Below are 14,826 nucleotides of genomic sequence, written 5' to 3' on the forward strand. Positions count from 1 at the left end.
GAGAGAGAGAGAGACAGAAAGAGAGAGACTGACTGACTGAGCGAGAGAGAGAGAGAGAGACTGTGATGGAATTGGGGTCACAGTGTGTATGAAGCTATGCAATGCCTCTTAAGATTGCTATTGTCTACTAATAAAAATGTATTATCAAAACGTGCTCTTTGTAGTTACATCTGCTTTTGAAATACTGCATTGTCGCTTTGTCTAATGATTTAAAACAGAAATTAGAAGGAGCAGTGGATGCACTTTTTTCAAAACTGAGTGATGAGTGGGCCCAGTGTTGTATATCATGACAGGAGTCTGCATCAGGAAACCCACCTAAAATTGGGCAAATTTCCCCGGCCTACTGATGGCAGGGACCCTGTAATGAATGGACCACCACCTATGATAGCCTGCGGGCATACTAAGCCCAACCTTTAACTCCACCATCCAGTGTTACTTATAACAGCCCTATTGGTGACAGTGGTGTAACAATCGCCCCGCATCCCCTGCAGTATGGCGGGTCGCTGGTCTGAGAGCTCTAGACTGGCACGGAGAATGGGGGCCCCCTCCATGAAGTTTGCAGGGGGGCCCCCTCAAGTTTTGTTACGCCACTGGATGCATCTCAAACAGCAAAGGATAAGTAAAGGCAATTACTTACCCGAGCCGTTTTCCCATAATCGTTTGTAAAAATTTCCTAGCCGAAATCTGACCCAGGAACTTCCTGTATGTGTTGGTAAAGATGGCGTCGGCATGGCGTTCTGCCCTGGAAGCAACAAGAAGCAGGCTTACCGTCTTTGTGTTATACTTGAACCTGCAAAGCAAGTCCCACAGTTTTGGAAAACATACATTTGTGAGCATCAAAAACTTTGAACAAACCCCCTTACTGATCTGGACATAGTCGGCTGACTTATTCCACCAAAGGTGTGGAGTAACTAGTTTCCATGTTCAGGAACAGGACACCTCTTAACTTGGAAGAAATGAAGGAGATGCCATTTGTCCAAGGGGACCAATGGGGCATATTATTAAGCAGGGCTTTAAAATTATCGCTGTTTTAGCGGCAGGAAACTGCCGCTAAAGCGGCGATAATGGGCTTGATAATATGCCCTGGAGAATTCCAATTGAAACCCATGTTCACACCAGAACATGGGTTTCTATTGGAATTCACAAGGCCATATTATCAAGCCCATTATCGCCGCTTTAGCGGCAGTTTTCTGCAGCTAAAACGGCGATAATTTTTAATGCCCTGCTTGATAATATGCCCCAATGTTTTCTCATAGAATAATCAAAAAGAAAAGAAAAAAAAGTGCATTTGCATATTGGGCTCCATTTTCTCAGTGCTTAAATCTATGCTATGTAAATTTGCACATGGTGGAAATAGGCCGAGGAATATGCCACGACATTCCCAGTAGTATAACAGGAATTCCGCACCTGGCAGAGCTTTCCATGCATGCTAATGGGGTTATTTATGAATTCCGAAAAGTATTAAATCTGCACCCATTCAAAGGAGCACTGACACGGGTGCAGATCTATTACTTTCTATAATTGATTGCACCCATCATTTGTGTGGCGTTTTCTAAGACAAAATTAAATAATGCTTCATCTTGCTAATAAGATGTCAAAAGCACACATTTCGCTTTGAAGACGTTAAATTACATGAATATAACAGTAAGAGGACTACCGTTTTAGACATAGATTTACAAAGAGAATTGGACAAAATGGATTAAGAGAGAATTCCTAACAACAAAATGTTCTATAGTTCTAGGAGGTCACTCAAGTAGCAAAGGGGTAATGGGTCCTAAAACAAGGCCTGGGCAGAGATCGCGTATCTCCACGTGCGTAAGGGTCATGCGGTTCGTGGTGATTTTTAGCGTCGGGTGTTTGTCCCGCGCTGTAAAATCATTGTAAATGGCACCATGCGCAGCGTGAGAGGAAGCAGTTCCCTTTCTGCTGCTTGAGTAGATTTTTTTCTCGAGCGGTAGCTTTCTCAACGCGAACAGAAGGTTTCTCAGTGCAAGTGGTCACCAAGAGGTTGATTTTCCTCACTCTCTAACTAGACCATGGCGAGCACAAGTGAGAAAAATCCTGCTGGGAGGTGAAAAATCACCCTGCCGAGTGCAGAAAACTCTGCAAACCCCGCAAACTGTGCGAAGTTCCCTGCCCACGGTTACTTAAACTAGCATGGTAAATGGGCCTCCTACCCCGGTTAAGCAGCAAACCACAGTTGTGGTTGGAGTGGCACCTAAGATCTCTGGGCTCCAGTGTCAATGAACCTGCTGCCTTAACGTGAGTTAGACCCTTATTAGCGATGTTGAATTTGTGTTTTCTCTCTTCAGAACTTTTGGAGAGACTTTAGGAGGATGGTGAGAAAATTGATTTGTGCAGGTATTCCTTCCCACAGGACCTTCTTTGTGTTTTTAATCCTTAATTCCTTTGCCTACACATCACCTAGTCAGTAACCTGTTTCTGTTCCATTACCGAATGAGCACTTGATGCCTTATCTTTTAATTTTAATTTCTTCGAGTGTGGTAGTTGTCTGGGTTCTGTGCTGAAAATTCTTCTGTTAGTATCTTTTATTCATCTTAGTTGTGGTCGGACCTCTAAAAATGCACAATGTCTCACTCAACCTCCTTCTAGTTTTTAAGGCCCCTGCTCTTGGTCCAAAACGTCCACCTCGGTCAATAGGGCGTTCAAATTTCCCTTTGATGCTGACAGAGGCAGATGCAAGACCAAGGTTCGCCTACTTATTCTCAACTTTTAGAATTTATAGAGCAGGTGATGTATCGCATATGGTGAAAGTCAGTAAGGATAATTAGAAGGGTACCATCCATTTCTGGATCCCCCACCCACTATTCAGGTAGATATCCCCATTTATGTTCATGTCTGTAACCTCCAAAGGGCAAAACTGCAGAGGCAAGTGCCAGATACTGGGTGCCTTTTTCCAAATGATCCTAGCTCTGCAGACTCAAGAATTAGGCACGGCCATCGGTGCCTCCGCATCACAGTGTTGCTTGAGGGTAGTCGCTCCTCTACCAAATATATTTAACAAAGATCATTCCATCTCTAGCAAAACTCTTCACCGTCGTGAGTTCAATTCTAATCCTATGAAGTCCTAACTCAAGTATCCTGCTGCATCAATATCCGTTGCTTTGATTATGGATTGTCAAGGCAACCCGCTGTATTGCTGACACAGCATCTGAGAATCTCCCTTGATTCCACAAAAGGTTACAGCGCTTTATCAATCTCTCTTCAAAAGGATTATGAATTCTTGGTAAAAATCCATCCAAAATCTTTTTCTATCTGAAAGATCTTAAAATGGATGATATTGAATGTTGAGGCTATTTTCAGGAAAGGTAATAGTTCTTGAAGTGCTCATATTTCCTTCTTCAACCGAGATGAGACGTGTGTGAAACCTTCTCCAACCTTTATTTTATTTATTATAGCGTGAATTTGACCCAAAGGCATTCTAATTCGTTACTTGGGACCAGGTTACATTACTAATTTTTTGTAGGCATGGCGAGATTAAACAATTTGCCCAGGCTTATAGGATATTGAGCCAAGGCCAGGACTCAAAACTAATTCCATGGTCCTAAAGACGGTACCTTAGGCCCCATCTCTTACCTCTTCTTACTGTGTTCCTTATAGTGCACCACAGCCTACCTCGTGCACCCACGGTGTCATCAGACTGGCATCACCTTTGCCAGTGGACGGGAAATGCATTAATGTTCCTCTGTCATCGAGTCCACGATGAAGCATTTTTTTTCAGACGCTGCTTATTGCTCATAGTTCATCTGATCTTTCCACAGTTGTCTTTGATCAGCAAAGGCTTTTATTAGATACATCGTCAGTTTCTCCAGCAACCAACAAATTCCTCATTCTAATGATCCTCTAGGTCTGCTACATGACTTCTTCCATTTTTCCTCCAAGGTCTTGTTTCCTTTTTCAATCCAGATGTCTTTATCTGTGTACAGCTTGCTATACATACCTTTGGCTTTGGGCATTCATTTACACAGGCCTTAACTATTAAAATACACAGGGACCCAAAATAGTTTTTTCAGGTGCCCACCATCTGTGTTGCTAAATGCCGGACTTGCAAAATACCAAAATAACCTACTTTTTAATTCATTTCATGGCTCTCTGCACCATTAGTCACTTCCTGTCTCTTTATCTCACTATTACAAGTTCTTTCCCAACCTCGCTTTGTTTCCTTTTCACTTTTTCTCTATGTTTCTCTTTCTTTTTCCCTTTTCTTTTTTTTTCTATCTCTTGCTCTGGCTTTAAGTACAGTGATGAAAAGTTACAGGCATAAATTAAGCACTGGATTTGACACTGCACTCAGGTCTTACTTGGGCTTACTTATCTTACTTACCTACCATGAACTTCCTAATTCGGCATACCCATCATCATGCTGCCCCTGTCTCCTCATCCAGCCATTTTTTGGTTCATACACTGATATCCTCACTTATCCAGACACGTTTTCAACATTCATTCACATACTAAGCTATCCATCTACTGCTTTGCTGACCCACTAATTAGATTTTTTTACAACAATAGATATCCATGAACAACCACTGCCATTCTTTCCATGCGTACATATGTTGCCGGAGTATGCAGAGAGTGAACTCACCTTTTCTCTGTAGGGTCACTCAGGAAGTGCTCCTGCTCTTCTAATGAGAGGTCTCGACTCTGCACCGGGTCTCTCTCCCGAAGCTGGAGGCTCATGGCCTTCCCAGAGATGGGAAGCTGGTCATAGCTGAAAAAAGAACTCAGGCTAGTGCTTTGAGAAGGAAACACAATGTAGACACTCAATTCTCCTCTCCATACACTGATCATAGTATAGTCTGCAGGACATTGCATCATTTTCCTACTTCTCAATGAACAAGCTTTTAGAGTGAATGAGATGGCCATGTTGACAGCTCTCTCTATTGCTCAGTAGCTATTGGTCAAAAATAATCAAACAATCTGGGGAGTCTGTGTCCATAATCTCAAGATTTACCCACATTTGGAATACCCTTCGGATGATTTAAGTATTTGAGACGTCCTTTTAGGTTAGCCATGACGGCTAGTGTTTTCCGATAAAATACCATTACCCTTTTTGGGGAAACTAAGGGGCATATTACCAAGGCAGACGAAATTAAATTATTGGCGCTTTTGCGGTCGTTTTTCGGCCGCAAAGCGGCGATAATTTCATCGCCCTATTAGCAAGCTGTCGCTAACATCAGTTAGTGACAGCTTTTAGGTGATAGCGAGCGGTTTGGGGCCCGCTTTGCATGTCAGCGATATTTATCGCTAATGACATGCAAAGTGGGCGTACATAACCTGTTAGCGACTGAAAGAGTCGTTAACACCGCTATCGCCTATTATCAACGCAGGCGTGAATATCGCCAAATCCTAACACCTGCTCAGACCACTTCTTAGCCTGTATATCCAATGGGAGGTGGATATTCGGGTTAAGTCCATATTAGCGATAATGCCTGAATATCGCTGAATTTCCAGCGACATTCACGCATTTCGACGCTATCGCGGATATTTTATCGCTTTGGAGATAAACGTTGCTAATAGCACGTTATCTCTGCGATAAAATCCGGTGATACACGGCGATAAAAAAATGTTGCTAAGCCTATTTAGCGATAAATATCGCTAGTTGTTGATAATATGCCCCTAAGTGGGTTCAATCTTTTAAGGATGATATGCAGGTGTTTACTGCATCACCAGAACAGCAAAATGAAAGGGCATTCCAAGTGTCGAAGATCTTGATAGAGATCGGTATGATAGTTAAAAGGGAAAGGCATAGATGTATGACTGACGCAGTTGATTACTTGATACACACTATTTTTTTTTCTTCTGCGTTTTATATAACTCGAACTTAACTGGAAGGTATCAGAGCGCTTTACATGAGCACCAAGTTACGTTACACATGGACACATTCATTTTTGTTAGGCACAGGAGAATAAGTGATTTGCCCAGAATCGCCGGATGTTGAGCGTCATTGTTGAGACTCTAACCTGGTTCCCCAGATTTGAGTTCGACCGCCCTAGCCGTTAGGCCACATCCTCTCCCTATCACACCGGATGGTAGCAAGCCTAAAGCAGATTTACTTGAAGCAATTAAGACTGCTGCTCTACCTTAGGAAAAGGATGCGCTGAGATCTTTTCTGTAGCCTTCGTGAGTATTAAGGCTTCAGTCTTGGGGCTCTGTTATGCCAATTATTGATTAATGGTAGAGAACACATTATAACATTTATATAATATGCATTGCTTGGTTCAGAGAAACAGCGCCACACCATTGTGTTTGAATATTGGCAAGCACGTGGGTTGTAGAGACATTAGAAACACACCTATGAGGGTCATATTTAGATTTTTTACTGATCATGAACCATTAGTGTACATGAAGGATGGTAATGGTATTGCTAAGACATCTATCAGATTGGCACGACTGATTTCACGTCTGTAGGAGTTTAACTTTAACAAATGTGCTGGTGGGAACAGTGTGTGGGTGGATTGCCTTTCTAAGTTGCATGGTGAGAAATCTGTGGAGTGTGAGTATGGTGAATTTGAACAAGAACAGGAATGTGTTGTGGCAGCTGTAGATGATGTGTAGGAATCGTGAGAGGGTGAAAGCAGGTCAAAGCCATTCGGTTTAGTGTGAAGTACAATAATATATTGTAAATGGTTGACCTCCAGATAGAGATGTGTAAGGGGTTATTTAGCTTTGCCCAGATTGCTCCTGAACTTTCTATTGAAGCTGTTATAGTGTTATGGCAGGGGTTGCTCATACCACCCGAGATAGGTTGGTAGAAATTGATTTGCATTGCACATTCACAACACTGGTGTTTCAGCTACACAAATGTTATTGTGTAAATTAGATTGGTGTCGTTCCTGGATGAACCATCTGGAGAGCCTAGGATAAGATCATTCGTAAAAGGATGCATAGACGTTCCTAGGAAATTTAGTGATTATGTAGTATACTAAATAAAAAAAAATGATGTGAAGGAATATGATATGTGGTTCACCTTATCTATAGGATTGCACTTTGTTTTGTTTTAAAAGAAGAAATATATGTGGTATATGTGCTCTATGTTTTAGATTTCTTTCATACTTAGATTGAGTCTTCTGTCTTGTTTAGAATATTTGCATTTCTCCGTGGTGCACTTCTGGTGCATATGCTGGGTGTATCCTACAATCTCAACTAAATCTCTGTCACTTGGTTCCCTGGCTTCAAGTGTGTCATGTGCCACTATCAGCAGTGCCTTTATGGCTTCCATTATTGCTACAAATAAACTTACCATTGTTCCACAACGGGACTCTGGGTTTCCTTCAACACTCCCATGCTATGACAATGAACCTCAATCATGACCTATAGGCAACGCTGGTATTGCAGTAACTGGAGATGTAAAAAACGTTGTCGTCCGTCTCAATATTGAAAAGTAGTCCGTTTTTATATGTAATGGGAGAACAAACTACGCATAGGTTTTCATAAAAAGTCTTTGAAAAATCTCAAAAGCAGATGTGTAACTGTCCAACTGCCCGTACTGGGCACTGAGTGTAGCCTCCGACGAGATATACTAAGTCTCTGAATTCAATGTTGATCGAAGTTGCCTCCAACCGACACCCTTTCGGTAGAGGAACTGCCCGACCATAGATTGGTGGTTCCGCACACCAAAGTACGATCTGACCGCAGATAGTGTGGTCGGAAACTCCCATTTCTCAATGGAAACTTTTGCGGTGGGCAAAAAACGCCCGCAGCACAAGCTCCCATTGAGAAATGGGAGTTTCTGAAAATCCCTGCACTGTGTAGAAGGCACCTGATGGTGCCTGCCACACGTTGCAGGTATTTTCAGGGTGGCACTATAGGTGCCTCTCAGGCCCATACGCAGTGAGCTCAGAGGGAAGGGAGCCCTGCTAGGGGCCCCCAATGTCACTTTCGGATAGCCTTTACATGTCAGAAAGGCCAACATGGAAAGGCTGTTGCAAACCGACATCATAATCCCGACGGCAGAAAAGCTGTCATTAAGGGATTATGAGGAGCTTCCTACTGAAGGGCTCCATGAGCCGGACGGAAGTTGTTGGTCGGTCCATCCAACTGCTGGCTCCGACCGCACACATCCTTGCGTTGGTCGGACAGCGGCAGTAGATGCAATTTGGATCGCAACCGACAGGCTGTTAGTTGTGGTCCGAAACACAACATAATCAGGCTCGAAGTGTTTAGAACCAATAAGGGATTGTTAGACCTGACAGCCTTAGTGTGGTCTACCCCCAACGTTTTGCCTACTTCCTCCACTTCTCTGACCAAGTTTTTTGCGGCCTTTAAGAGTCTGTACACTTTACGACTGCTAACCAGTGCTAACGTGCGTGTGCTCTCTCCCCTAAACAGGGTGGTATTGGTTTATCCCCAATTGGTATATTTAATTTACTTACAAGTCCCCAGTAAAGTGGTACTCCTGTACATTAAATGCTACTAGTGGGCCTACAGCACTGATTGTGCCACCCACTTAAGTAGCCCTTTAACAATGTCTCAGTACTGGCACTGCAGAGTCTGTGTGTGCAGTTTACACAGCCTTGTCGACGAGGCAAAACAACCCTTTTGCCAGGCCGAAACTTTCCCTTTTTATACATATATGTCACCCCCAAGGTAGGCCCTGTATAACCCATAAGACAGGATGCAATTTTTTCCAAAGGCAGGACATGTACGTTTAGGTTTTACATTTCTTGGTATTGAAAAAGTCCCAAAGCCTTTTTCACTACTGCAAGGTCTATCTCTCCCATTGGGATTACCTCATTAAATTTTATAAGTGTAATATTCAATTGGTAAGAAAAGAGACCCCCAAGTCTGGTGTCTCTGGAATCACAATTTAAAATGACAACTTATGGTGAAGTTGGACTTTCAACTAGAATTCTGAAAATGCCACATTTAGAAAGCTGGCATTTTGTTACTTTAGCCATATGGTGCCTGCTGTCTGTCTCTGTTCAGTCTGGTTTGGGTGACAGCTGGGCGTTTGTATTCCTTCTAGACAGCCACATACAAAGTGAGCTTAGGTGTGACTTGATGGGCCATTGTGTGAGATGGGAGTGAGTACCAGGGCACAACCTCAATCTTACACCTGAATAGGATGTGTCCTGTCTACACCAAACGGCTGCATATCCCCTGATGTAAGTCTGGAGCTAGGGGAGGACGGGAGGGCCTTTGTGCACTTCAAAGACCCTTTTTTGAAGTTTCTGGCACTTTAAAGACATAACTGGGTATAAGTACTGGCCCTCTGACACCTTGACCAGTATATATTTGTATCTGTGACCAGTCTGCCAGGAAGAAAACTGCTGTGTCGCTGAAAGGACTGTCACTCTGCTGGACTGCTGCTTTGCTGGACTCCCGCATAGCTGTGCTGCCCTGATGCCTGCTGTTCCCCTGTTTGGGTGAGAATGACTGGACCTGAATCACTTGAACCCAGATTGACTCCAAGGGATTGCCACCTGATCTGAAGTCTCATAAACGACTTCCTTCAATCCTGCTCCTACACCTGGACTCTGCAACCTGTGAGTCTTCCCTGCCAAGTTTTGTTATCCCAGTCCTGGGCCCTTGGAATTGGACCTAAGGTGTTTACTCCATTGGAACTGACACATTCTCTGCTACAAGAGCATAATTGAAGCATTGTCGCTGTTGCGGGAACAGGACTGGCACATCGTCATTGGAATTGCAGCTTCTGAAGCAACACATCACCGCCACTGCATGGAGAAACCTGGTGCATTGCCTTTGGAATCGCCTCATCTTGACACTGGTGCATCGCCTTCGGAACTGACGCATCGCCACTGTTGTGTGGAGAAAATCAACGCTTACTCTCCATTGTGAGGATCTATTTATTAATTTATTTAGTGTTTTCTATAGCGCGAACATGACCCTGTGTAGGGTATCAGAGCGCTTTACAGATGCATTTAAACAAACAAAACCTTATAAGTTACCAAGTCATCAGTTGATTTACCATGACTAGATCAAAACATTAAGCTTCAAGGAAAACATATATATGTCATCAGTTAAATTACCTTGACTATACTAATACATTAAGCTATAAGGAAAAAATATATACAAGCCCATATCGGGTTAATGAGCGGCTAGAGGAAACAAGGACACAGTCATGAGATGTTTGTAGACAGTGGCTCTGCTGTATGGACTTATGGGAGAAATTTCCTCATATAGAACGATTTTGCTTCCTTTTTGAATGCCGCGATGGGATTCTTCTAATATTAGGGGGGAGTGCGTTCCAGATTCTCGGAGCAGCCCCGGAGAACGCTCGGTCATAAGTTATTTTCTAAAAAAAACCAGCCGGTTTCAGTAGTAGGTCTGCCTGGCGCCTGGAGACCCGGCACCCTCCTGATAGCGTTAGTTTCTGTGCTAGGTAAACTGGTGTTTTGTGGTGTAACACTTTGTGAGTGATGCATGCCAACTTGAATTGGATTCTTGCTTCGAGGGGCAACCAGTTGAGCGCTTTCAAATGAGGGGAGATATGGTCAAATTTTTGGGATCCAGATATAAGTCTTGTGGCTGCATTAAGACATGCTTTCAGTGGGGGTGTTGAGATCTTGGGGAGCATGGCCAAAGTTGTGCAACCATACTCTATCCTTGATATGTCCAGTGCCTGAACTGCTGTTTTGAGATCTGTTTTATTTAGGAATGGTTTTAGTTTTCTCAGGTAGCTTAAATGGAAACGGGCATTCTTTGCCATCGTGTTGATATGTGCTAACATGTTCAGGTTTTTGTCCAAAGTAATTCCCAGAAATTTAGTAGAGTCGACAATCTTCAGAGTACACTTTAGAGCCATGATATGGTTGGTCCATTCTACTATATTTGATTTGCTTTTCTGGAGTGTAATCAGTAGGAATTTGGTTTTCTAAGGGTTTAGCTTCAGGTGGTTCATGGTTAGCCATTGGAGGGTTCTCGTTAGTGCCTTGTTCATGATCTTTATCTCTTCTGTCGATGCGGCCTTGATGTACGGCTGAGTGTCATCTGTGTACATGTGGAAAGAAATGTTCGCTTTTTGTAATATATTCGTGAGTAGTTCTACGTATAGCTTAAATAGCGCCGGAGATAGTGTTGACCCTTGCGGAACTCCAATTGTGTTTCTGGTTGGGCCTGTTAGGTTTTGGTTGACAATTTTTGCGATCTATTGTCAAGAAAGGATCTCAACCATTTTAGGACTGTTCTCTCTAGCCCCATTCTGTTTTTAATCCGATCTAATATTTTGGCATGATTTACCATGTCGAAAGCCGACGACAGGTCCAACAGGATTAGGAGACATGTTTCGTTGTTGTCGAGAGCCCTTAAAGCGTCATCTACGATGTGCAGAATTGTAGTTTCTGTTCTATGGTTTGGTCTGAAACCAGATTGGAAATCATTTAACAGATTAAATTCCGAAATATGAAGACTCAGTTGTTGTTGGACACATTTTTCCAATACTTTGGCTAGCATGGAAAAGTTTGTTACTGGTCTGAAGTTGTTAGGATCAAAGGGGTTCTCTGTTGGTTGATTTAAGAGTGGAATGACTTGACCTGTTTTTAGGCAGGCCTGTATTTGGCCTTGTGTCAATGAGGCATTTATGACCTTTGTCCATGATGGGATTAGCAGGTGGTTTATGGAAGACCAGCACTTTGCTGGTAAAGGATCATCATAGTGATTGTTAGGTTTAGTGGTCGACATGATCTTTGCAATGTCTAGTTCACTGACCGGCTTAAAGCGTGACCATCGAGCATTGTTTTTTGGTTTTTCAAATTCTTGTTGATCCTGCTGTTCATCTAAAGCCGATTTGGCAGATTTATTTGACTGTTCTTTTAGTAGATTGAATAGTTTCCTAGGTCTGTTTACTGCATTATCCAGTTCTTTCCTGAAAAAGTATTTTTTTGATTTTAGAATGCTTTTATTATAGGCTTTCCTGGACTGTCTCAGTTGGGTTAAGTGGGACGAAGAAGGGTGTTGTCGCCATTTACGTCTCAGTGACCTTCTTTCTTCATTAAGGGCACCATTGAACCATGGGGTTTTGTCTTTGTCAGAGATCCTTTTTAGTTTTAGAGGGGCTATGTCCTCAATAATGCTTGACATTGCCTTGTTATAATGCAACGTGAGGTCACTGAAGTCAACCATGCTCTTAGGTGGCTGCAAATCTATTACACAGCGAGCTGCTACATTTTCCATATTGATTCCTCTAGTGTCACGGGTCAATTTTTTGGGCTTAATACATTGTGAGGACGATTTGGTTTTTATGAAGGAAATTTCGAATGAAATGATGTGGTGATCAGACCAATCACAGGGGGTGATTACGATTTTCTCGATCGCTTTCTCTTTAGCTATGATCCAATCTAAGGTGGAAACTTTGGAGTGGGTAGGAAGATGACACCCTTGGACCAACGATTGCTCTTCCAGGAAGGCTTTAAAAAGGGTGATCTGACTGTCAGTATGATCCTCCCAGTGAACATTGAAGTCTCCTAAGAAAATATCATTAGACTGCAGATAACAGTTGGTAGTGATGATTTCTATCATCTGGTCTATGAACTTGGTCTTTGTACACGGAGGTGGTAGAGTGCGTGGAGTTTATAGTTTTGGTTATCCGCCAATCTTAAAGACATGCCCAGATTTTCACAAGACTCTAAGGGCTCAGAATGTATTTTTGTGATGGTAATATCTGATCTGTGTATACAGGCAATGCCTCCTCCCATTCTGTCTCGTCTGTCCTGTCTCATAATCCGGTAATTCGGGGGGCTAACAATTCTAAGCATGGGGAGGAAGAGTCAGAAAGCCATGTTTCTGTTAAAATGGTTACGTCAATTTCTTTGTTTAGTATGAGTTCGGCTATGTCAGCAGCATGTTTGTTTGCTGCTCGACAGTTGAGTAGTGTGCAACTAATGTGTTTCTGAGAATTGATCATTGGTGAAACAATCTTGTCAGGCATTAATGAACCATTCTTTAGGTTGCTAGAATTTAGCTTTCTATTGTTAATCTTAGACGTTCTGCCAGTATTCGTTGGGACTGTTTGGATATAGTTTTCACCTATCTCAGTGTGAGAAGTGGGGGTAGGTTCGTATGTAGACAGAATGGATAAAATCTCACTGTCTGTCAAATAGTTGAGTTGCGTACGGAGGCGGTAAATTCGGTTTGACGCCGCCATTGGGGTGGAGTGGCGTTTAACTTGTGTTTCATGAATGGAATTCTGAAGAACCTCCATTTTTGAAAGCCATTTTTTAGATAAGCACAGTAGGTTCTTCATATCTCTAATAGGGAAAAGCATGGCTTTGTAAGTCCTGAGAGATTACGAACTGAGATTTTCAAATTCCCTATTAATTTGAGGGGTTCTAATCTTTTCAGATTCTATTATAATTTGAGTAATGCTGGGCGGTTGTCTGGGTGCCCCTATTGGAAGGCTTTGTATGTCTAAGGTTAAACTCTGATAAAACAGAGGTAGTTATCTTTGGACAATTAACACCTGAGTGGTCATCTAATTGGTGGCCTTCCTCTCCAGGCACCCCCCCCCAGCCTGTCAGCAAAGTGAGGAATCTGGGAGTCATCTTTGATGATCGACTCACGTTCCATCCACATGTCAACCAGATTACCTCTTCAGCCTTTTATAAGCTGAAGCTAATTAAAAAAATCCTCCCTTTCCTTCCTGATAAAGCCGGAAAAACTCTTGTCACATCCCTTGTGCTGTCCACCTTGGACTACTGCAATGCCCTGTTTCTCAGTGCACAGGAGGGAGTCTTGAATAAGTTACAATCAATACAAAACGCTGCTGCGAGGCTTTTGGGAAATATCCCTAAATATCACTCTGCCTCTAAGACCATCAAAGAGCTGCATTGGTTATCCATTAAAAACAGGATAAAGTTCAAGACCCTGTGCATTGTGTATAAAGCGTTGCATAACCAAGGACCAGCACATCTTGTCCGTAATCTGATCCCTTATCGTCCGCTTAGAACGCTACGGTCATCTTGTTCAGGTGATCTTGTTATACCCCGGACAAAAACGGTCTCATGGGGCGATAGAAGATTCCTGGTTTCAGCCCCCAAGCTGTGGAACACTCTGCCGCCAACGATTAAAGCCAGTCCATCTTTATGGTCCTTTCGGAAACAACTTAAGACCTGGCTCTTTAATCAATAAATCTTCCATCTTTTTCTAGGGTAAACACTCAGACACTTAGCGCCGAGACGCCCTTGGGCCAATGCATGCGCTCTATAAATATCACAAATAAATAAATAATAAATAAATAAAATCTCTGAGGGATCAGGACAACGTTTAATTTCATTTGTGCATGTTTTTTTGTGACTAGAAACAGATCCGCAGATCCCTGTGTTGGTCAATTGCGTGCCTCTCCAGTTATCCTGTTCACATTGTGTTGTTTCCAACCTACTGACTGTTCCCGGTAGCGGGTTGAGATCAGTGTTAGGGCTAGGATGGGAACTAGAGTCGAAGGGTGAGTTAACTATGGATAGCTAAGGGCTGAAGCTCCTATCTTTTGATTTACTGGTTTCGTGATTCAATTGTTGGGGCTCATCATTAGTGGAAGTGCATTCTAACGCCTTATCATGATCCGTCTGTTTGAGTTCTATCGCACTGGCGATTCCAGTTGTGCTATCATTCGAATTACTGAATTCCTGATTCAACAGTTGGGGCTCTTCATTGGAGTTTATGCAAACTAGCGCACTGGCGCTTCCAGTTGCACTAACATGTAAATTACTGGGTTCCTGATTTAACGGGTGGGGCTCATCATTGGTGTTTATGCAATCTAGCGCCATTTCTTGCTTGTCTGGGGGGATCTATCTCACTGACGATTTCAATGACAGCCAGTTGGTTCCCATGTGAGACAATGGCTTGAGAATT

General features: G+C 42.8%; 1 protein-coding gene across 1 annotated transcript in view; it reads right to left on the minus strand.

Annotated features, from left to right (window-relative positions):
* GHRH (growth hormone releasing hormone) overlaps positions 1-14,826 on the minus strand; it is an 82,393-nt gene that overhangs the window by 25,688 nt on the left and 41,879 nt on the right. The window contains exons 2-3 of the mRNA XM_078650495.1: positions 4,604-4,729; positions 638-742 (exon numbers count right to left, since the gene is read on the minus strand). Coding sequence (XP_078506621.1) covers positions 638-742; positions 4,604-4,729 — 231 coding nt within the window. The remainder of the gene's footprint in view (positions 1-637; positions 743-4,603; positions 4,730-14,826) is intronic.

Source organism: Lissotriton helveticus, chromosome 7 (genome assembly GCF_964261635.1).
Source record: "Lissotriton helveticus chromosome 7, aLisHel1.1, whole genome shotgun sequence".
Classification (NCBI taxonomy): domain Eukaryota; kingdom Metazoa; phylum Chordata; class Amphibia; order Caudata; family Salamandridae; genus Lissotriton; species Lissotriton helveticus.